Below are 24182 nucleotides of genomic sequence, written 5' to 3'. Positions count from 1 at the left end.
GTATCGCGTGGCGTCGATGAGGTGGGTGCCGACGAAACAGGTACCGAGACCGGCGCCGAAGACGCGGGGTCGGACATGTCGGTGCCGAAAAGCAGTCTCTGCTGTATCTCTCGATTTTTGAGAGTCCGCTTTTTCAAAGTGGCACAGCGGGTGCAGGTAGAGGCCTGATGTTCCGGACCCAGACACTGAAGGCACCAGTTGTGCGGGTCTGTAAGGGAAATAGGCCGTGCACACCGCTGGCACTTCTTGAACCCGGGCTGGGGGGGCATGAACGTAAAAACGGCTTCTGCCAAATCGAAGGCCGAGGCCTCGATGATGGCAGTAGGCCCCGCCGGGTCAAATCAAGAAACTTGACAAAAATAATAGAAATTTTTTTTTTTTTTTTTTTAAAAGAAAGAAAAACGGAAGGGCAAAAAGAACCCGAAAAAGTTTACGCGAGCGGGAAGGCGAATGAAAAAATATTTCAACAGCCGTTGAAAATGCGACTTCTTAGCTCCGCGGAAACTAAGAAACTGAGGGACCGCGCGTCGGGGTCGGGCGGGAAGGCACTCGCGCATGCGCGGTGCGGTCTCTAGAACTTTCCAAGTTCTTAGAGTGCAATCACTCTAAAAGTGTCCGTACCGGGGCTCCGTCGGTGCCGTCACCCATCAGTCAAGAATATGCTGCCTGCTTGTCCTGGGATAAATACTGTTTTTAGCGGGGGGGAGACAGGAGAGGGTGGCCGGAGAAGCAGGAGAGAGCAGCTGGAGCGCCAGTGAGTGAAGGAAATCACTCGCGGTATACTCCGACCGCCTTGTCCTGCACTAAAGTCGGGCCTCACCAATCAGGAGAAGGGTATAGATAGAGTATTACTATACAGGTCCTGGACCTGATGGGCTGCCGCGTGAGCGGACTGCTGGGCATGGACCTCTGGTCTGACCCAGCAGAGGCACTGCTTATGTTCTTATGTTAATATATCTGAAGAAGGATTTGTCCCCCTTTTTAATGTTTTTTGCCAGAATTTCTTCCACTCGAAGTTTTGCCTCCCTGCCATTTTGACCGTTGTGCCACCGAGGAGCTATCAGAATCATGGTGGCATGGTCCATCTTGAGTTTGACAAGAGTCTTTAGAATCAGCGGAAATGGAGGGAAGGCAGAGAACTGACCCGTCCAATCCAAAAGGAAAGCGTCTGCCTCCAGCCGGTGGAGAGAGTACATCCGAGAGCAAAACCGAGGCAGCTTGTGGTTGAGGGGGGACGCAAAAAGGTCTACCTGTGGAGTCCCCCATCGAGTAAATACTTGACGCAGCATGAATGAATTGAGTGTCCATTCGTGAGGTTGCAGAAGACGACTCAAGTTGTCCGCTAGACAGTTGTGTTGACTCTGAATGTAGACAGCTCTGAGAAAGATGTTCCGATGAATCGCCCAATGCCACAGATTCAGAGCCTCTTGACACAGGGAGTGAGAGCCCGTACCCCCCTGTTTGTTGACATAATACATGGCCACCTGGTTGTCCGTCCGGATCAGTACCACCTGGTCGCGAAGGTGGTGTTGAAAAGCTTTGAGAGCATTGAAGATCGCTCTGAGTTCCAACAGATTGATATAACAAAGTCGGTCCGCCGTAGTCCACAGACCCTGGGTACGGAGGCCGTCTACATGGGCCCCCCAAGCGTAGGGGGACGAGTCTGTTGTGAGAACCTTGCTATGAGGGAGAATGTGGAACAGCAAACCTCTGGAAAGATTGGAAGAGAGCATCCACCAGTGGAGAGACCGCTTCAACAAAGGAGTTATTGCAATCTGTCGGGAAGACGGGTCTGTCGCTTGTTGCCACTGAGATGCCAGGGTCCACTGATGAATGCGAAGATGAAGTCTGGCAAAAGGAGTCACACGAACCATAGAAGCCATGTGGCCGAGCAGAACCATCATTTGTCTTGCAGAAATCGACGGAAGGCGAGATACCTGATGACAAAGGCGAAGGAGGGCATCTCAATGTGTTGGAGGTAGAAATGCTATTAGCTGGACAGTGTCTAGAGTGGCCCCGATGAACTGAAGAGACTGAGACGGGGTCAACTGGGATTTGGGAAAGTTAATTTCGAACCCCAGACTCTGGAGAAACACAATAGTCTGTTGGGTTGCTGCAATAACCCCTTGAGAAGAGGGAGCTTTGATAAGCCAGTTGTCCAGGTACGGAAAAACCTGAAGACCCTGAAAACGAAGAGCAGCCGCCACTACCACCAGACATTTCGTAAAAACTCTGGGGGAGGAGGTGAGTCTGAAAGGAATAACTCTGTACTGTAGATGAAGATTCCCCACCTTGAATCGAAGGTATTGATGAGGCCGGATGAATGGGGATATGAGTGTAAGCCTCTTTGAGATCCAGCGAGCACATCCAATCTCCCTGATCCATTAGGGAGTACAAGGTTGGCAATGAGAGCATGCAAAATTTCTCTTTTACCAGAAATTTGTTGAGGGCCCTGAGATCCAGAATGGGTCGCAAATCCCCCGTCTTCTTTGGAACCAGAAAGTAACGGGAATAAAAACCCCGGTTCCACTGGGAAAGAGGGATCTCCTTGACAGCTCGAAGGCGAATGAGCGCCTGAGCTTCCTGGAGAAGGGGAAGTTGCGAGGACCTGGAAAGACACTCTCCTGGAGGGCGATCTGGAGGAACCTGAAGCAGGCGCAGAGAGTATCCCTCTCGGAGAATGGTCAGAACCCAGAGATCCGAAGAGATGTGTTCCCACTGGGAGTAAAAATGGGAAAGACGACCTCCAATGGGTAGAAGAGAATTTGGATACAGGGAGGTTGGAATGCTCAAGCTGGGAACGTCAAAAAGACTGAGCTGGCTTGGTGGCCGCAGGAGTTTGAGCCTTCTGCTGACACTGATGTTGCTGAGGGCGTCTAGGAGGAGGTCTGGAGAAAGCCGGTGTTGCTTTCTGGGGATAACGACATTGTGGTTGTTTATAAGCCTGAGCAGGAGTCTTGGACTTGGGTTGAATCAGAGAAGCAAAAGAGCGCTCATGTTCTGAGAGGCGCTTGGTGGCAGCCTCAATGGAGTCATCGAAGAGTTCATTCCCCTGACAGGGCAAGTTTGCAAGGCGTTCCTGCAGATTTGGATCCATGGCAGACAAACCCAGGGCTACGGATTGCGGAGCCTGAGACTCTGGCAGCTTCTTAGGCACGGCATCTGAAAAAGAGGCAGGAGACTTACCCACAGGAGCAGACTTCAAGGAAGGAGCCGATGAGGCCTTCAAGCCCGAAGACGACGAGGTCTTTGACGTTGAGGCCGATGCCGGAGTGGCACCCCCAAAGTCGAGGCCTTCGAGACCGAAGTTGTCCCTGAGGTCGAGGCCGAGGTCTTGTCGGGCTCCATAACTCCAAAAAGCTGGACAAATCGGTCACAACGACGGCGGCGATGACTGGACCCTAAACAAACCATACACCGACTATGAGGATCGGTGATGGAAATTGTCCGGCCACACTGGTAACAACATTTAAACCCGGTTAGAGGCCGGGATATAGAAAAAATAAAGTCCGTACCGAGGAAGGTATAGGGTTGGGCCTAGGCCCAAAGCCCCCGCACCCGACGGCGAACAACAAAGAAAAGTCAAGTCTTTTTTTTAAATCTAAATATAAAGGACACGCGAACACAGCGACCAAATCAAAAATCAAGCCGTGGTGAAGAGAAGGCACAACGCTGCAGAGCTAAGACGAACAGGTCTTCTCGGCTCTGCGGAAAACGTTGAACTGAGGATCCTCACAGGAGATGCGCCTAGTTCAGGCGGGAAGGTACGCGCGCATGCACGATGCAGCACTCGGAAGCTCTTAAAGATCTTCAAGCAAGTCTGCTTTCGAGGCTGTCTGCTGCGGGGCTCCGTCGGTGACGTCACCCATGTGTGAGAATATGTTGCCTGCTTGTCCTGGGATAATAACAGCTTCTTATAATTTAATACTTAAATTTAGTTTAAATTTATTGAATTTTCATGAACCAACTCATCTTTCTAATGAACTGTTATAGCCCTGTGTTTCTGACTAATTTCAGAAGCCAGCATTTTTATTCAGTCTGTAAATGTAGATTTTGGGAACTGTGAGAACTCTAGATTAGAGAATGACACGAGGACAAATTTGTCCCTGTCCCTGCAGGAACTTAATTTCCCCGTCCCGTCCCCATGAGTTTTGTCACTTTCCCTATCCCTTCCCTATTCCTGTAAGCTCAGTTTTAACCGCACAAGCCTCAAACACTTAGGATTTTAAAGTGTTTGATGCTTGTGCATATGAGGATGGAGCTTGCAGGAATAGGACAGGGACAGGAAAAGAACTCGTGGGGAAGGGACGGTAAAATAAGTTCCTGCAGGGACAGGGAAAAATTTGTCCTCGTGACATTCTCTATTCTGGATTTTATGATGGTCTTAGGGTCCCTCAAAACCACCCATGAACAGCCTGTAGGGTGAGATACTTGCCCAGAGGCAAGTAAGAACCCAACTGGTAGATGAGCGTTTATTGTAGGGACACATGTTTATGTGCAACCAGGGTTTACAGCAGTGCTTGACAAGATCCTTCAGGGTTTACAGCAGTGCTAGACAAGATCCTTCAAGTGATCATAGGCAGAGCTCGAAATCTAAGGTACTAGGTTCAAGTTCAAGTTTCAAGTTTTCAAGTTTATTTAGATTTGATGGTTCGCTTAATAAATTCTAAGCGAATTACATTACAGTTAAATTGGGGTAGAACAATTAATTAAAAAAAAACAAAAAAGAATCAGGGACAATACAGACTAACAATGCTGACAAAACTGGAATAATTAGGAAAGAACATAAGGGAATAAAAGTTACAAATCTGTTGTTTCCCTGCTGGGAAAAGAAGAAAACGGTGAAGGATGGGAAAAAAAACACTAGGGATGGGGTGTAAAAAGAATAAAGACTGTTCACTTTTATTATTTTAAGTTATCTTGGAAAATATTCCTTTTTTAAAGATTAAAAGAAGCTTTGAAAAGAAATGTTTTTAGATTGGTTTTAAATAGGGTGAGGTCTTTGATGTTTCTGATATATAGAGGGAGAGTATTCCAAATAAGCGGTGCTTTGACTGAAAAAATTTCATGGCGTCTAGTTCCTATTATTTTTAATGAGGGGAACCATGAGTAGCTCTTGAGTATTAGATCGAAGAAGGCGGTTTGAAACGTGTGGAATTAATAGACGATTAATAAACTGAGGTTCATTAGAAATTAATGTTTTGAATACTAATAATGCGATTTTATATGTTATTCTTTGATTTATAGGTAGCCAATGAGATTCTATTAAATCATGGGTCACCATGATGCCAAAATTTCCTGTTGATGTTCTGAATTTCATCCCCCTTCCCCCCGCCCCTCCAATTTTTGTTTGTTTGTGGAACTGCCTCAAATGGTGTTTCCCGCTTTTACACTGCAGTTTAGCTCTCTGTAAGCTTAAGCTACAGTAGTGTATTAGTTCATCAAATCTTTGCTATTTCAAATCTCATGAGACTTGAAACTGAGATCAGCCCAAATTCTTTACTGCATGGCCCAAGCTTACAAATAATGCTGACTTGCAGCAGGGGGGACGACGACTAGGAAGTGTTGTGTTTCTTCTACAAACACAACCTTCAAGTTGAGGAGAATAGGTGGCAGTTTCAGATAGAGATTGGATGAAGGCTGGCAGAGGGTGGGTATAAGTGAGAGAGACCGATGGGAATCTAGGCTACAGTGATAATGAAACATGAGGCAACTGCCTCTTTGCTTCACCTATCAAGAGTGTGCTGTTGCAAATATGACAGCATGCTTTGGAAAGTGAGACTACTGGCTTCTTCAGAGATTTGCAGAGGCACCTTAAACAACTTATTTGAGTTTCTTTGCCCACACACAAAATAGGAAAAGAGCCTTAAATTTCTAAAAGATCTACTGCTGATCTGGGAGGAGATTCTACTCCCCACACCTAAACTGCATTGGGGTGATGGAGGGGTGGAAAAGGAGAAAGTAGGTTCTTACTTGCTAATTTTCAGTTAGCTTGTAGACTGGTATAGTTCTTACGAATGGGTTATATGCCTCACTGCTACCAGCAGGTGGAGACTGAGCACAAACTTGTATATCAGGCTAGCTTCCCCCCTAGCAATCCAGTCTGCCGAATAGCCAAGCAGAACCAAGGAAAGACTTCAACTGAAAACATTATAACACACTACGAACAGGAGTGTACAAAACAACAAACACTGATAAACTACTGTTGGAACATGTGTAGAACTTAATCCTGGTATAGAAAACATCCCTACAGCTCAACAGCTAAGCCAGCTGAGCCATAGCCGCTGTTCTTACATCTCCCTAGAAAAAAACCTGCAGAAAAAAACAAAATCTTCACACAAGCAAAACAAAAACCCGCAATCACCGCACAAAGACAGATAGCTTGTAGACCGGTATAGTCCCCCACCCTAACAGAAAGAAAATTAGCAGGTAGGTCAGTAAAATGCAGGACCAGTATATCAAATCTTAAATAAACATAGGAACCTAATTTCTCCTTCTGTATCGCTTGGTAGACCGGTATAGTCCTTACGAATGGGACGTACCAAAGCAGTACCCATTAAGGGTGGGACCCCTGAAGGGCCGACACCAGAACATGTTCACCGAATACCACGTCCCAATGTGCTTGAACATTCACACGGTAGTGTCTTGCAAAGGAATGCAGAGAAGACCAAACTGCAGCCTTGCAAATATCCACTGGAGACACTAGAGAAGATTCAGCATAAGAAGCTGCCTGACCTCTAGTGGAAAGAGCCTTAAGAAATTCTGGAACAGGCTTCTTCTTCAGAAGATAAGCGGTAGCAATAGTCTCCTTGATCCAGCGTGCAATAAAAACCAGAAGCGCCATCCCCCTTACGAGGACCCGCTAGAAGGACAAAGAGTTGATCTGATTTTCTGATCTTCTGGGTCCTTTGCATATAAGAGCGACGGACCTAACTCACATCCAACTTGCACAGCTGTCTCTGCTTGGAAGAGCTCTCCCGGCTACACAACAATAACATCTTGCTTCTCTAGGCAAAAATCCTCATCCCTAGAGACCCTTGTGTTTGGATGAGAGAGTTGGGGGGGGGGGACCGCCGCTGTGTGGGGGCCACACCAGGGAAGACGTCGAGGGCAACTCCCCCCCCCCGAGTGGACACATAATCTCAAGCTGCCAACATATAAGCTTTACAAAGTGCTAACATAAATTCAGGGAGAAAGACCTCCGGCGGCCCCAAGGGACTCCCTGCCCCAGCAGGGGACCCTGCCATACCTTGCCCTTGTATTTCCAGAACAGGGGAAATGTCACCTGAGGTAACTGAGATGTAAGGAGGAGGTTCCCGCCAAAATTGGAGCTCCTGTGGCCTGCCACGTCTGAAAAGCCTGGGACTTTCCTGACACCGAGGCCGAGGAACCGACCGACGCAAAAAGGGAATCCCCAGCCGTTCCGGCGGCAAGGGAATCCTTTTCTCCCTGACTGTCGGTGGCTGGGGAAACCTCCGCGTGGGTGTCAGGGGAAGCCCGGGCTTCCCCTTGATCCGAAGCTGACTTGCGAGGCACATGCGGCGGGGTGCCCTGGCCGCCAGCATCTGCTGCTGACAAGGTTACTCCACCGCTCTGGCCTGCACAATGCTTGCACAGGCCAGCAAGTACCTCACGTCTGGAGCACAATGAGCATTTTTTCCCTTTAAAAATGCTCATTGTTCTGAAAACCGTCCTAGCTGAAAGAAAAGTGCCAGTTAGATGAGAAAATACAGTAAAAAGGCAGTTTTTTTTAAAGGGAAATGATCCCTTTAGACCGGCACACCTCAGGATTTTTTTTTTTTTTTTTAACAGAACAGACTCCACGGCTCTCAAAGCTGGAGGGCTGACGAACCAGGGGATCAAGCCGCCGGCTGAGGCACCTCTTCAAAAATATGGGGAGGTGGAGGAATATGGGGGTGAGGGACCCAGCACGAGACCTGCTTTGTTTAACACCCCTGAGGTCAGACGGAGCCCCAAACAGGACCTGTGCAAGCTCTATCCTGCACAAAAAGGAGAACCCAGGAGTCCAAAAACAAAGTTCCAACAGTACTAAGAGGGGAGCTGATCTAGTTTTATCACCTGCTATAGAGACTGAGACTGAATGGATTGCTAGTGGGGGAAGCTAGCCTGATATACAAGTTTGTGCTCAGTCTCCACCTGCTGGTAGCAGTGAAGCATATAACCCATTCATAAAGACTATACCGGTCTACCAAGCGATACAGAAGGAGAAGTTTGAGAGGTATTTGTCCTGGTTTTTAGACTTAATGAAAATTTGTTGAGGCCTACATTAAGACAGTGTGTGGTAAGGCTATAAAGCCTGGGCATAAGTCACTGATAATGCTGCTCCTCCAGCCATGCTGCTCACTGCCCCTGCTCCTCCTTCCTGCCAGTTCTAACCTCAGAGCAGCTTCTAAATTTGCCAGATTGCCACCATCAGCTGCATAACCATCCATTCTGACACTGGTGCAAGTTGCCTTTGTTCACTTCAAAGATGTGCATTCAATATTAAGCTTATGAGTGAAAAGTGTCTTTATGCTTACCAGATTGAACACTGGCAGGTTGGTAAGCATGCATTATAATCCTGAAAAATTCCGATGAAAATACACTTATTGGCCTTATTTGGCCCACTACCATAATTTGTCTACTTCTGACCTATCAGGACTAGCAGGCCACAGCAGCAAAATAAAAGAGCGGATCAAAGGCTCTAAAAAAAAGAGTCCAATATGTATGGTATAGAATAAACATGTAACAGTGCTTCTCACCTTGTGCCTAGGGGCAGCAATAGGCTCTGAGAAGCCAAAGAAAGGAAGTGCCAGATTCAGAAAACCATTCTTGTAGGAATCTAGTTTCTTTTGGCCTTGTACAATCTTGTACAGTTCCAGACAAACGAGACCCACGACAGCAGCTGTTGTGGTAGCAATGGCTGGAATAATCTTGCCAGCGATCAGCTTACTCTGAAAATGAAGAGGAAAAATTAAGTCTAAAATTGCTTAGAGCAGGACTAGTCCTCTCTGCTCACCAACAGTGTTCTATGCATTATGTGCCTATAGCTTGCAAATTAATATCCATACAAATACCAACCATATGATACACATTTATTTAATTAAAAAAATTTCTTACTCACTACATCTACAATTCTGAGCGAGTTACAAGTAAACACTCATCTATCATAATAAAACGCAAAGCGCGCAAGCGCACTCCTACCTGAGTGTTCTGTGGTCGGCAGGGGTGCACATGCACGCTTACAACGACCCCACACTTGCGGATCCCAAGGTGATGTTGTGCGGTCTGGCCGGCTCCCTTACACTCTACGCCCGAAGTTTATTTTTAAGTTCAAAGCCGCCGCTGCAGCTCCTCTCACGAGCCGCACTTGCGTCAGAGAAGGCTTCCAATGCAGGTGGGGATCATGAGAAGAGCCACCGCAGCAACTTTAAAATTATTATTATTATTTTTTTTTTTTAATTCTTTAGTATTCATTTTATCAAGTGTACATCAAGTGTACAGTAAATATCAAACAATTATAGAACAACATCACTTGAAAATCTACAATATCATAAAACACGAAGATTTAACCCCCACCCCCCTCCCAAATTCAAATATAACTAAAATATACCACATGAAAATAATATTTTATGTCATTCATATAAATATTGTTAGTGGAAAACCAAAAGTCCCCCCTCCCCACCCCAAATCCACTAATGACTTGAAACTTGGAAAATTGTAAATTATTCCCCATTATTACTAAATAAGCAATACAATCAGAACCCTTTCCCCATTCCCCTCTCTATTATTTATGGTGTACCGTATTTTCGCGGATATAACGCGCGCGTTATACGTGATTTTACGTACCGCGCATACCCCTCGCGCGTTATATGCCTGAGCGCGGTATACAAAAGTTTTTAAACATAGTTCCCACCCCGCCCGACGCCCGATTCACCCCCCCAGCAGGACCGCTCGCACCCCCACCCCGAACGACCGCTCGCACGCGCTCCCACCCGCACCCACGATCGGAGCAAGAGGGAGCCCAAGCCCTCTTGCCCGGCCGACTCCCCGACGTCCGATACATCCCCCCCCGGCAGGACCACTCGCACCCTCACCCCGAAGGACCGCCGACTCCCCAACAATATCGGGCCAGGAGGGAGCCCAAACCCTCCTGGCCACGGCGTCCCCCTAACCCCACCCCGCACTACATTACGGGCAGGAGGGATCCCAGGCCCTCCTGCCCTCGACGCAAACCCCCCTCCCCCCCAGCCGACCCGCGACCCCCCTGGCCGACCCCCACGACCCCCCCACCCCCCTTCCCCGTACCTTTGGAAGTTGGCCGGACAGACGGGAGCCAAACCCGCCTGTCCGGCAGGCAGCCAACGAAGGAATGAGGCCGGATTGGCCCATCCGTCCTAAAGCTCCGCCTACTGGTGGGGCCTAAGGCGCGTGGGCCAATCAGAATAGGCCCTGGAGCCTTAGGTCCCACCTGGGGGCGCGGCCTGAGACACATGGTCGGGTTTGGCCCATGTGCCTCAGGCCGCGCCCCCAGGTGGGACCTAAGGCTCCAGGGCCTATTCTGATTGGCCCACGCGCCTTAGGCCCCACCAGTAGGCGGAGCTTTAGGACGGATGGGCCAATCCGGCCTCATTCCTTCGTTGGCTGCCTGCCGGACAGGCGGGTTTGGCTCCCGTCTGTCCGGCCAACTTCCAAAGGTACGGGGAAGGGGGGTGGGGGGGTCGTGGGGGTCGGCCAGGGGGGTCGCGGGTCGGCTGGGGGGGAGGGGGGTTTGCGTCGAGGGCAGGAGGGCCTGGGATCCCTCCTGCCTGTAATGTAGTGCGGGGTGGGGTTAGGGGGTCGCCGTGGCCAGGAGGGTTTGGGCTCCCTTCTGGCCCAACTACACAAAGGTACGGGGAAGGCGGGTGGGGGTGTCGTGGGAGTCGGCCAGGGGGGTCAAGGGTCGGCTGGGGGACGGGCAGAGGTTCTTGGGGGGGGGGGGCGGTCGTTGGGGGGAGGGGGTTTGCGTCGAGGGCAGGAGGGCCTGGGATCCCTCCTGCCCGTAATGTAGTGCGGGGTGGGGTTAGGGGGTCGCCGTGGCCAGGAGGGTTTGGGCTCCCTCCTGGCCCGATATTGTTGGGGAGTCGGCGGTCCTTCGGGGTGAGGGTGCGAGTGGTCCTGCCGGGGGGGGGATGTATCGGACGTCGGGGGGGGCATCAGGCTTTCAGGATGGGGACAGACCTTCAAGGGGGGACAGGACTTCAAGGGAGGACAGTGCACGGAAGTCAGGGGGGGTGAGGAGAGTCGGGACAGCGCACGGAAAGTCAGGGCGGGCGAAAGGAGAGTCGGGCAGCATGCGCGTTATATGCCTGAGCGCGGTATAGAAAAGTTTTTGTACATATCATCGTGATTTCTGCGCGCTATACCCCTGTGCGCGTTTTACAATGGTGCGCGTTATATCCGCGAAAATACGGTATATGTTAATAAAAAAAAAAATGGTGTTTAATCATTACAAAAAGATGTCAATGGCTCCCATATTTTAATAAAAGTTTTATATTTTCCATTCTGTACAGCTAATGATCTTTCCATTTTAAACATGTGACATAATGAATTCCACCAAAAGTTGAAATTAAGTCTACTGCAATCCTTCCAATTGTTAGTGATATGTTGAATGGCGACTCCAGTCATGATTAATAAAAGTTTATTATTAAATGAAGATATCTGACTCTTTTTTCTCATAGAAGTTCCAAATAATACCTTATCATAAGATAGTGCTACATGATTTTCCAGTAAACAATTTACTTGATCCCATATAGAATTCCAAAAGGCTAAGACATAGGGACAATAAAACAAAAGATGATCTAAAGTCCCTATTGCAAGATTACAATGCCAGCATCTATTAGACTTTGAACTATTCAACTTCTGTAATCTAACTGGGGTCCATAATGCTCTATGCAAAAGAAAAAACCATGTTTGTCTCATGGATGCTGACATTGTACATTTCATTCTCCAAGACCAAATCTGTGGCCATTGAGAAGCCGAAATCTGATGCTTAATCTCAATGCTCCAAATATCACTAAGGCCATTTTTAGGTTTCTTTTTAACTAAATCATTAATAGTTTTATACCACTGTGCGGCCTGGTGTCCCAGAAAGTCTACCTGAAAGCATGAGAATTCTAAACTATATTGAGTATTAAGACTTTTCCATTCAGGGAACCCTACCTGAATGGCCTGCTTCAATTGCAACCATCTAAAACTTTGCGATTTATTGAGCCCAAATTTATGTTGCAATTGTGTAAAATCAAGCAGTTTACCATTTAGAATAACATCATTTAACGTCCATATTCCTGCAATTATCCAATGCTTCCAGATGATCTTAAAACCGCCAATTTGAATCTTGGGGTTTAGCCAAATGGTTTGATTTGTTGACTTGCTGAAAGGAATAGCAGTTAAGTTATTGACAAATCGTAATGTTTTCCAAGTGTCCATTAAAATTCTATTTTCCTTATATAATCTGGGCATCTTGATACTAAGAACATGACTAAAATGTAAAGGAAACATGAGTTGCCATTCTAAATATAACCACTCTGGAATGTACTCAATGAGCTCCGGGAGGACCCAATACATACCTTGACGTAAAATATAGGCCTGATGATACCTATAAAAATTTGGAAAATTTACCCCACCCTCTTTAATTGGCTTTTGTAAAGATACTAGAGCAATTCTGGGAATTTTACCAAGCCAAATAAATTTAGTAAGTAACAAATTCAATTTTTTATAAAAAGACCCCTGAAAAAACACTGGTATCATTCCCATTTGATAACATACCACAGGCAATATCATCATTTTAACCATTTGCACTCTCACACAATTCCAATGCTCACACAATTCCAATTCTGTTACTTTTTTTAGTAACAGCTTTTCATTCTCCTTAACCGTGTCATCTAAGGTGGTTTTGATCCAAATTCCTAAATATTTTAAACCATCTTTCCATACGAATGAGAATGTATCAAACATATTTTTTGTACAGTGTACATTAAGTAGAAGAATTTCAGATTTGCTCCAATTTATTTAATACCCTGAGAATATTCCAAAATTTCCTATCAATTCTAGCAGGCAAGGAATGGTTGTGCCAGGATTTCTCAAATACAATAATATATCATCTGCATATGCAGAGAGTTTATATTTCCACTCATTACGAGGAATACCCTGTATCCCCTTTGCCTGTTGAATAGCAATCAATAAGGGTTCTAAGACAATGTCAAAATGCAAAGGAGGCAATAGACAACCTTGTCTAACTCCCCTCTGCAAATAAAATCGATCTGATAAATTATTATTAATATATAATCTTGCCTTAGGGGAGCTGTACAAAATTTGAATCATTTGAATAAAACCTGAACCTATACCAAACCAATCCATTGCCTGGTACATGAATGTCCATTCTACTCTATATCAAATGCCTTTTCCGCATCTAAAGATACAAAAGCCGGTTCATTCATGTTTTTAGTTAAATTTAGTGTATGAAAAGCCAATCTTGTATTACTAGAAGAATGTCTGTTCACAAGGATCCCAGTTTGATGTACATCAATTATGAAAGGGAGAGCGTTAGCCAATCTTACTGCCAATATTTTAGATAATCATTTTCCATCTACATTAATTAAAGATATAGGCCTGTAATTTGATACCAAAGTGGGATCTTTATTTGGCTTAGGCAAAACAATAGTCAATGATTCTGCCATAGTACCTGTAATACAATCCTTATTTAGTTGAAAATGATATCAATTTAATAATTGGGGTAATAAAAAATTTTGAAATGCTTTATAAAATTCTACTGTAAAACCATCCCCACCTGGAGCGGATCCAACTCTAAGAGACTTCAATGCTGTTTCTAATTCTTTTAATGATATAGACTCTTCTAAACTTTTTTTTATATGATCAGGAAGTTTTGGACCCTCAATAAAATTTAAAAATTCCAAACCATTTTGCACTTTATTAGCATAAGACTCAGAAGAATACAAATCCTTATAAAACTTAAGAAACTGATTTAAAATATTTCTATTCTGAGAATGTGTAATTCCATTATCATCTTTAATAGCTATTATTTTTGTTTTCCTCTTCTTTACTTTAAGATAATTTGCAAGTAATCTTCCTGCCTTATTCGAACTACCATAATACAAAGTTTGCTGTGTAAACAAATCTTTCCTTGCTAATCTTGAAGAAATTTCATTATATTTACCTTTTGCCTTTAGCAGAGCTTGCAATATATCATGTTGCCAATTATCTACTAATTTGGATTCCATCAATTTAATTTCTTTTTCCAAATCAAAAAACTGTTTAGCCAATTGGTTTTTTTTATAGGCAGAATATGAAATGATATTACCTCTCATAGTGGCTTTAAAAGCATCCCACAATATTTCTGTACTAACATCTTCAGAAGTATTTATTTGGAAGAACTCTGAAATCTTTAATTTAAATTCTTAAAGAAAAGCTGAATCCGCAACCAAAGTATTATCAAATCTCCATATTGATCTACTGCAATCTTTGTCTACAAACTCAAATTTAATCTACACCCCTCCATGATCAGATAATATAATTGGATCAATGGAAACTTGTGTAACTTGCTGTACCAACGAGCTTGAAACCAACATATATATAGGGGGGCGTGGCTTGGGAGTGCACGAGAATGGACGGTTAAGGCAGAGGCTCCGTATATACAGACATTAATGACTTAAACTACCAAAATAAAAATTTCATTTGAAGTGTAAAACGAAGAAAATTAACAACGTGATGGCTTCAGGAAAACAAAATAAATCCGAAATGGTGGCCTCTAATACCGGCAGTGTCAAAAGATCTAAGACGGAGCCGGTAACACCGTCAAAATGTCCGTTGTCAAGGGATAAGAGCGACATCAATTTTTGGAAAGAAATACAAGAAATAAAGGAAATTCTTTTAAAAAACGCAAAAAAACTAGATGAGATACAGGAAGAAGTAACGACTTTAAATAAAAGAACAGAAGTGCTAGAGATCAAAACAACGAAGTTGGAAATGCGAATGGACAGTTTTGAAGCTGAAAAAAGGCAATATAAACTGGACAGAGATAAAATCTTTGCACTCACCAGGAAGGTGGAGGATTGCCAGAATCGCATGAGGCGGAGTAATCTGAGACTTTTGGGCATACCGGAAGGGGTGGAGAAAAACAACCCGGTCTCATTTGTTGAAAACTTTTTGATGAAAGTCCTGCCCCTCAAATCCAAATACCCGATAGAAGTTGAACGTGCACATTGCATACCAATGAGAAGACCTGATACTTTAAAAGGTCCTCGCCCCATAATTTTCAAGTTGTTAAGGCACCAACAAGTTTTAGAGGTGTTACGAATGGCTAAGGAACATGCGAATTTAAAATGTCAGGATGCCAAAGTACACATCGTTCCTGACTTTGCTAAAACAACGGCAGATAAAAGGAAAAAATTTCTAGACATGAGGCCAAAGTTGAGAGACATCGGAGCTAGATTTGGGCTGATATACCCTGCGATTATGAAAATAACTATTGACAATAAAACTATGAGCTTTGATGAGCCTGTGAAGTTGGAAATGTATCTAAATCAAAGGGAACAGCCGATGTCAGTTTAATTGGGCTTATTCACTTCATGGAATTGGAAATGATTTTCTTTCTTTGTTTTTCTTTGATTTTATTTGTTATTCATCTTTCATATATTTGAGAATCTTCTAATTGACAGTTTGGCTCTGTTTTATTTTGAATGGTAACGGTGAAATGGAATGCTGTTGCAGCTGGCAGTTTGTTTCTCTGTGAGCCTTTATTATCTTTTTCTCAAATGATGACTGCTAAAGCTGAGACTATTTTTTCCTTTGCTTTTACATATCTTGAAAAGATATTATTAGAAAACTCTGATATATGTTATTTTACTATTATTTATGAAAATAAGACACTAATGTGTAGAGCTTATAGTGGCAGATTTAATGCCATAGGTTATTATGAGTTAATGGAGGTTATGATAAGAGTTTTGAAAGAATGATTTCTGTGGTAGGAAGTTTTCAAGGGACTCTAACTTTGGGTTTGGCAGGATCCTTTGAGAATATTAAAAAAAAAAATATATATATATATTTATATATATATATATTATTAATATTTAATTTATATTTATGGGTTTCTTAAAAGTCTAATTCTTTTAGCAGATATATAGAGCTTGAGATTCTCTTTTGTTATTTAAACTGGGAGTGGAAGATCTTTATTTAGTTTTCTTATTTTGATTTTCAATATTTCAAGAATATTACATTTATTATATGTGAAAGTACATATGATTATTATATACAATATTGTTTTATAATTGAGGTCTGTATAGAGCTTTTATTTTTGCTTTGCTTGGTCTTGTATGTGCAGTTCCAGGTTTTATCAGTCTATATTAAGGGTGGGAGAGGGAGGGATGGGAAGGGGTTTAAGGGGATTTGAGGATTGGGGTAGGGATGTTGTAGTGTGGGATATAAATGAAAATGGTGTTTCTTCATTTCAACTGATTTCAGTTCTTTTGTTTATATATAATAAATGGAAGAGCTTCTGTAAAAGTTATTTGGATTGATGGAGATTAAAATCTTTTCGCTCAATGTTAATGGCCTTAATCATCCAGTAAAAAGGAAAAAAATGTTAACATTTTTAAAAAGGCAACAGGCTGATGTGTATTACATTCAAGAGACACATTTGTCAGTGGTAGAATCCAGGAAACTAGAGGATAATTGGGTGAAACACTGCTTCTTCGCGCCTGCAGTGGGGAAAAAGGCAGGAGTGGCTATATTAGTTAATAAAAAATGTTTAGCTTCATTTAAAATGATGGATTTTGACCCTTTAGGAAGATGGATAAAAGTAGAAATGAGCATGGGAAATAATACTTTGACTTTACTTAATATCTATGCCCCGAATTCGAATCAAAATGATTTTTTTACAAATATACAAAAATTAATACTCCCACTGGCTGCTTCTAATTTAGTAGTAGCTGGAGATTTTAATGCTGTTATGGATCCTTTTTTGGATAAAAAGCCAAGCAAAAATATAAAATCATTAGGGCTAGATAATTTAGTGAATGCTTGTAATTTGAAAGATATATGGCGTATTCTTCATTTTAATGATCAGGAATTCTCTTTTTGCTCACCAGTTCATAAATCTTTTTCAAGAATTGATTACATTTTGGTATCAAATTCCATGGTGCAACAAGTGACACAAGCTTCCATTGATCCAATTATTCTGTCTGATCATGGAGGGGTGTGGATTACATTTACACTAGATAATATTGAATATAATAGATCATTATGGAGGTTTGATAATGCATTGGTTTCGGATTCAACTTTTCTTGAAGAGATGAAGTTAAAAATTTTGGATTTTTTCCAAATAAATACTTCAGCAGATATTAATGCGGAAATTTTATGGGACGCGTTTAAAGCAACTATAAGAGGTAATATTATTTCTTATTCTGCTTATATTAAGAAACAACTGGTTAAACAATTTTCAGATTTAGAAAAAGAAATTAAATTGCTGGAGTCCAAATTAGTTGATAAATGGAATCACAATACTTTGCAAGCTTTATTAAAGGCTAAGGGTAAATATAATGAAATTTCTTCAAGAATGGCAAGGAAAGATTTGTTTTCTTTGCAAACTTTGTATTATGGAAAATCTAATAAGGCAGGAAGTTTACTTGCAAATTATCTTAAAGCAAAGAAGAAAAGAATAAAAATAATTGCAATAAAAGATGAGAAAGGAAATATGAATAATCAAATTAGTAATATTTTAAATCAATTTCTGGTCTTTTACAAAGAATTGTACACTTCTGAGTCTTCTGTTGATAAAGTTCAAAAAGGCATGGAATTTTTAAATATTCTTGAGAGTCCAAAACTTCCTGATCATATAAAAAGAAGTTTTGAAGAACCTATATCATTAAAAGAATTAGAAACAGCGTTGAAGTCTCTTAGAGTTGGATCCGCTCCAGGTGGGGATGGTTTTACTGTGGAATTCTATAAAACATTTCAAAATTCTTTATTACCCTATTTACTAAATTTATATCAGTTTCAACTTAATAAAGGTTGTATTAAAAGTACTATGGCAGAATCTGTGGTGATTGTTTTGCCAAAGCCAAATAAAGATCCCACTTTGGTTTCAAATTACAGGCCAATTTCATTAATTAATGTGGATGGAAAATTATTGGTTAAGACTCTGGCATTAAGATTGGCAAAGGCTCTCCCTTACATAATTGATGTACATCAAACGGGATTCATTGGAATCAGACATTCTTCTAACAATACAAGATTGGCATTTCATACTTTAAATTTAACTAAAATGATGAATGAACCAGCTTTTGCTTTATCTTTAGATGCAGAGAAAGCTTTTGACAGGGTAGAATGGTCATTCATGTATCAGGCTTTGGATTGGTTTGGTATAGGTCCTGGTTTTGTTCAAATGATTAAAACTCTGTATAGCTCCCCTATGGCAAGATTATACATTAATAATAATTTATCAGAATGTTTTAAATAGAGGAGTTAGATAGGGATGTCCATTATCTCCTTTGCTGTTTGATATTGTTTTAGAACCCTTATTGATAGCTATTAACCAGGCAAAGGGGATACAGGGTATTCCTCTGAAAGAATGGGAATACAAATTATCTGCTTATGCGGATGATATTTTATTATATTTGCGCAATCCAGGTTCAACCATTCCATGTTTGTTAGAATTGATTGAAAGGTTTGGAAAGTTTTCAGGATACAAAATTAATTGGGGTAAATCTGAAATTCTTTCACTTAATGTACATTGCATAAAAACTATGTTTGATTCATTTCCTTTTGTTTGGAAGGAAGACGGATTAAAATATTTAGGAATTTGGATAAAAAATTCAGTGGATGATACAGTAAAAGAAAATGAAAAACTTTTATTAAAAAAGGTTTCGGAGTTATGTGAACAATGGAATCCATTACATATATCTTGGTGGGGGAGAGTTCAGACTGTAAAAATGATGGTCTTGCCTGTGGTTTATTATCAAATGTGTATAATTCCGGTGTTTTTTCAAATTTCTTTTTATAAAAAATTGAATTTGATAATTATTAAGTTTATTTGGCTTGGCAAAACTCCTAGAATTGCTTTGGTATCTTTACAGAAATCAATTAAGGAGGGTGGGGTAAATTTGCCAAATTTTTATAGGTACCATCAGGCCTATATTTTACGTCAAAGTATGTATTGGGTCCTCCCAGAGCTCATTGAGTACACTCCAGATTGGTTATATTTGGAATGGCGACTCCTGTGTCCTTTATATCTTTCTCACATTCTCAGTATCAAGATGCCCAGATTATATAAAGAAAATAGAATTTTATTAGATACTTGGAAAACTGTGAGGTATGTCAGCAATTTAACTGAAAATCCTATTAATAAATCAACAAATCAATCTATATGGCTAAACTCCAGGATTCAAATAGGCGGATCTAAGATTGTATGGAAGCATTGGTTAAATGCAGGAATACGAACTTTAAATGATGTTATTTCAAATGGAAATCTGCTTGAGTTTACACAACTGCAACATAAATTTGGGCTGAATAAATCACAATTTTATCGTTGGTTGCAATTGAAGCAGGCCATTCAGGCAGGGTTCCCTGAATGGAAAAATCTTAATTCTCAATATAACATGGAATTTTTATGCTTCCAGGCAAGCTTCCTGGGTCACCAGGCCGCGCAATGGTATAAAGTTATTAGTGAATTAGTTAATAAAAAACCTAAAAATGGACTTAGGGATATTTGGAGCATTGAGATTAAGCATCAAATTTCAGCATCTCAATGGCCACAAATTTGGTCTTGGAGAATAAGATGTACACTGTCAGCATCTATGAGACAAACTTGGTTTTTTCTTTTGCATAGAGCATTTTGGACCCCAGTTAGATTACAAAAGTTGAATGGTTCATTGTCTAATAGATGCTGGCATTGTAAGCTTGATGTAGGGACTTTGGATCATCTTTTATTTTTTTGTCCCTATATTTAGCCTTTTAGAATTCGATTTGGGATCAAATAAATTCTTTATTAGAAAATCCTGTAGCATTAACTTATGATACTGTAATATTTGGCATTTCTATGAGAAAAAAGAGTCAGATATCGGCAAGTAATAACAAACTTTTCTTGATTATGACAGGAGTTGCCATGCAACATATTACTAACAATTGGAAAGATCACAGCAGACTTAATTTTAATTTCTGGTGGAATTCACTGTCATCTTTATAAAATGGAACGTTCAATAGCAATACAAAATGGAAATTATAACAGGTTTAATAAAATATGGGAGCCATTAGCATTGTTTTGTAATGAATAAACACCATTTGTTTAACATAAGTTAGTAAGGGAGGGGAAGGGGGAGGGATTCTATAATTGAAGAAATACTTAAAAGTAATAAGGAAAAAGGTTAAATGAATTAAGATAAAGAGTATTGAAAGAGAGGGTGGGGGAGGGGTTTATATATATATATATATATATATATATATATATATATATATATATATATATACATACACACAATTATTATCTTGATGGATTTATCAAGTGTTGTTGTTGAACCTATGTATCACTTTTTATTGTACACTTGTTGAATGATTAAAAATGAATAAAGAATTAAAAAAAAAAAAGAAACCAACATATAATCAATTCTTGAAAAAGACTTATGAACTTGTGAGCAAAAAGAAAATTCCTGATCATTAAAATGAAGTATTCGCCATATATCTTTTAAGTCACAAGATTGTACCAAATTATCTAATCCTAATGATTTTATATTTTTGCTTGGCTTTTTATCCATAACCGGATCCATTACAGCATTAAAGTCTTCAGCTATTACTAAATTAGAAGCAGCCAGTGGGAGCAATAATCATTGTAAATTATTGAAATATTCATTTTGGTTCGAATTAGGGGCATAGACATTAAATAAAGTCAAGGTATTATTCCCCATTCTCATTTCTACCTTAATCCACCTTCCTAAGGGATCATAATCTATCATTTGAAATGAAGCTGAGCAACTACTACTTGTTAAAATGGCTACACTGCCTTCTTACCTACTGCAGGGGCAAAAAAACAATGTTTAACCCAGCCACCTTTGAGTTTAATAGATTCTAGAGCTGACAGATGCGTCTCCTGAATATAATATATATCCGCCTGTTGTTTTTTCAAAAAAGTTGAACATTTTTTTCCTTTTCACTGGATGATTGAGGCCATTGACATTAAGTGAGAAGATTTTAACCTCCATTATCTGAAAATATTATAATACTAGTCTTATAGCCCGTTACATTAACGGGTGCTAGAATATATGTGTGTGTGTCTGTCTTTATTTATTTTTCTCTCTCCTTAGCGCTTTCTGTATTCTACTCCCCGTCCATTATCCCTTCCTTTTACCTCCCCTGTGTCCTCCACTATCCCATCACTGCTCACCTTATCCAGCAGCAGCTCTTCTCCTTTTGTTTTACCTCCCCCCTGTCCATCACCACCTCCTTCAAAGCCCATTACATTAACAGGCTTTGAATATATGCCTGTCTTTCTTTCTGTCTCTCTGGCCCCATCTGTCATTGTTTCTCTCTGCCTCAGCACTGTGAGGTTCTAGAGAATGACACGGTGACAGAATCCGTCACTGCCACCGTCCCCACACATAACCGTGGGAAACCATCCCATGCCATTCTTTGGTGTTTATCTCAACTTCAGTCCTTTTACACCAGCATTCTTCAATGCAAGGCTTGAGGGTCAGTGGTTGTGTCCATTCATACTCTTGATTCTTCCCTCTCTCCTGAAAGAATGCAGATGGTTTATAGTGGTTATCCGCAGGGATGAGGACAAATTCTGTCACCGTATCATTCTCTAGAACCTCACAGTGCTGAGGCAGCAGCTTTAACCACATCAAATCTGGTACCTTTCCATTATATTTCCAGAGAATAGTTTTGCCCCCAGTTATCCAGTCACTGGTCTGTTTTTCTTCCCCCAACCTAACTAAAGCAAATTAGCTCTGACATTCCTGCAACTGAGGTATATGACTCCTGCCATTGAAAGGCAATTTTTCAAAAACAGATTGATCTGACAAAAGTTAACACCAGCCTTTTTGTGAGGGGGGAGGAGTTGGGGGGGGGGGGTGATCACTTGGATAACCAAGTCTACTTCTACCTTTGTAGTTACCCTGGAAGACTGTTTAAAGCATCTTAAATAAAGTAAAACCCACAGGCAAAGCCAGGATCTCTCTTTGTTAACAGGCCACTTCGGTGTGTTTGTAGAGTGCTAGGAAGCCTCTGTGGCCCTTCAAAATACCGCTGTCAACAATTTGAAGGTGGGCTGTCTAGGACCTCCACAGGGCTCCTTCACCGCGGGGGAAGTGTCTCCGGGTGGGGTATTTGGTCTAACACGCCTTACCGTCACTCCGTACTTGAGCGTGATGCCCTGCAGCGTATCGCCGTCGCCCACCCGGTGCGCCACATAGCTCTCGGCCAGAGGCACCGTCACGCTAGCTGTACTGCCGTAGGAGCGCGTCTTAGTGCGGGCCAGGCTCTGGGAGAGCTCGCGCAGACCTCCATCAAGGAAAAACAGCACTACTGGCCAAAGTTTATTTTAAAGTTTAAAGCCGCTGTGGCAGCTCCTCGCATTATCACTGCCTACGTCGGAAGCCTCATGAGAAGAGCCGCCGCAGTAGCTTTAAACTTTAAAATAAACTTTGGCCAGTAGTGCTGTTTTTCCTTGATGAAGGTCTGCGCGAGCAGGGAGGCGGTGTGGGGCTGACTCGGGCTCGGTGCCTTCCGCTGTTGCAGGAGCGGAGCGGGCTTCTGGAGGCGATCAGCGGGTGGCTGCAGTCCCGTGCTGAAGTTTGGAGACGGTGACACGACAGCGTCCTCTATCCCAACTCTCTGGCAGACGCGGTAAGAGCTGAGAGGGCCGGTGGAATAAATATTTAGCCTCCCCCCCTCCAGCGCGGTCTCAGAACTGGTTCGGTGTCATCCGCCTCGGGGGAGGGAGAGAGATAGTTTCACGCACATGCGCACTTCCTATGAGTCGCTACAGCTCACGGAAAACCGGCGCACGCATAGGAAGTGTGCATGCGCGGCTTACCGTTTTATTATATTAGATATCTCATCCAATCATGAAATAAAAAGTTATGAAATATTAGATAAAAAACACCACTTTCCCAAATATCTCTGTTTGTATAATACACCTAGTACCAACATCATGTATTGTGATCCCACCCAACCCTCCCCCACCCACCCTATAAACCGACATTGAAAGCTTGGAACTGCACATATAAGATCAGGCAAAACATGACAATTCCATACAGACCCCAAGTAAAAAACAATTGTTTATGAATATAATTAAATAAAAATTTGACAAATTTAGAAGATAGTCATCAGACCATCAAACGAGAAATATGATTAATACAACATATTTCAGAAGCATATTATATTAATCAACTCTTCTTTAGTGTTATATACTAATTCAATTAAGAAAATAACCCCCTGAATATTATGACATTTTATCATTCATCTCAAATATCCTTAGGAAATCATTAAAATAACAGTTTAAAACATACCTTTAGAATATCCCAATCAACACTCGACATACCCATTCATACAAATATTAACTTACTTTCTGAAGATAATAAAAATCAAATTGCAAAATTTCCTATATCTTTAATTATCCTGTTGAAGAAATAATGTTAATAACAACTTTAAACTCCGGCAATGGACTAAGGGAGCCGGCCAGACTGCGGGAAGGGGGGATGGGGAGGGGGAAATGCTACTGCACAGGGACGCGGAAGAGGAGGGAAATACCGCTGCTGCACAGAGAAGTGGAGTGGGAGGGAAAGCTGCTGTAGTTTCTGCACAGGGAAGAGGGGGTAGGGATATGCTGCTGCACAGGGAAATGGAGGGGGAGGGAATGCTGCTGCGGCTGCTGCACAGGGAAGGGGGAGGGAAATGCTGCTGCTGCATAGGGGCAGGGAGAGACAGATAGAAAGAAAGACAGACAGACAGCGGGAGGGAGAAAGAAAGAAAGAAAGAAAGATAGACAGTGGTAGGGAATCAGAAAGAAAGGAAGAAAGACACAGGGACAGGGAGAGAGACAAAAAAAAAGACAGACAGACAAAGGCGGCTAGGGAGAGAGACAGACAGAAAGAGACAGGGTTAGGGAGAGAGACAGAAAGAGACAGGGTTAG

At 42.0% G+C, this 24182-nt stretch overlaps 1 protein-coding gene across 2 annotated transcripts in view; it reads right to left on the bottom strand.

Annotated features, from left to right (window-relative positions):
- The window catches only part of UBA1 (ubiquitin like modifier activating enzyme 1), a 186924-nt gene that overhangs the window by 17763 nt on the left and 144979 nt on the right, over positions 1–24182 (bottom strand). For both annotated transcript variants that reach the window (XM_033923071.1, XM_033923061.1), the window contains one exon: positions 8763–8954. In XM_033923071.1, the coding sequence (XP_033778962.1) occupies positions 8763–8954 (192 nt within the window). The remainder of the gene's footprint in view (positions 1–8762; positions 8955–24182) is intronic.

Source organism: Geotrypetes seraphini, chromosome 1, assembly GCF_902459505.1.
Source record: "Geotrypetes seraphini chromosome 1, aGeoSer1.1, whole genome shotgun sequence".
Lineage (NCBI taxonomy): Eukaryota > Metazoa > Chordata > Amphibia > Gymnophiona > Dermophiidae > Geotrypetes > Geotrypetes seraphini.
Note: the sequence above shows the minus strand (reverse complement) of the source record. Positions and strands in the feature narration are given on the sequence as shown.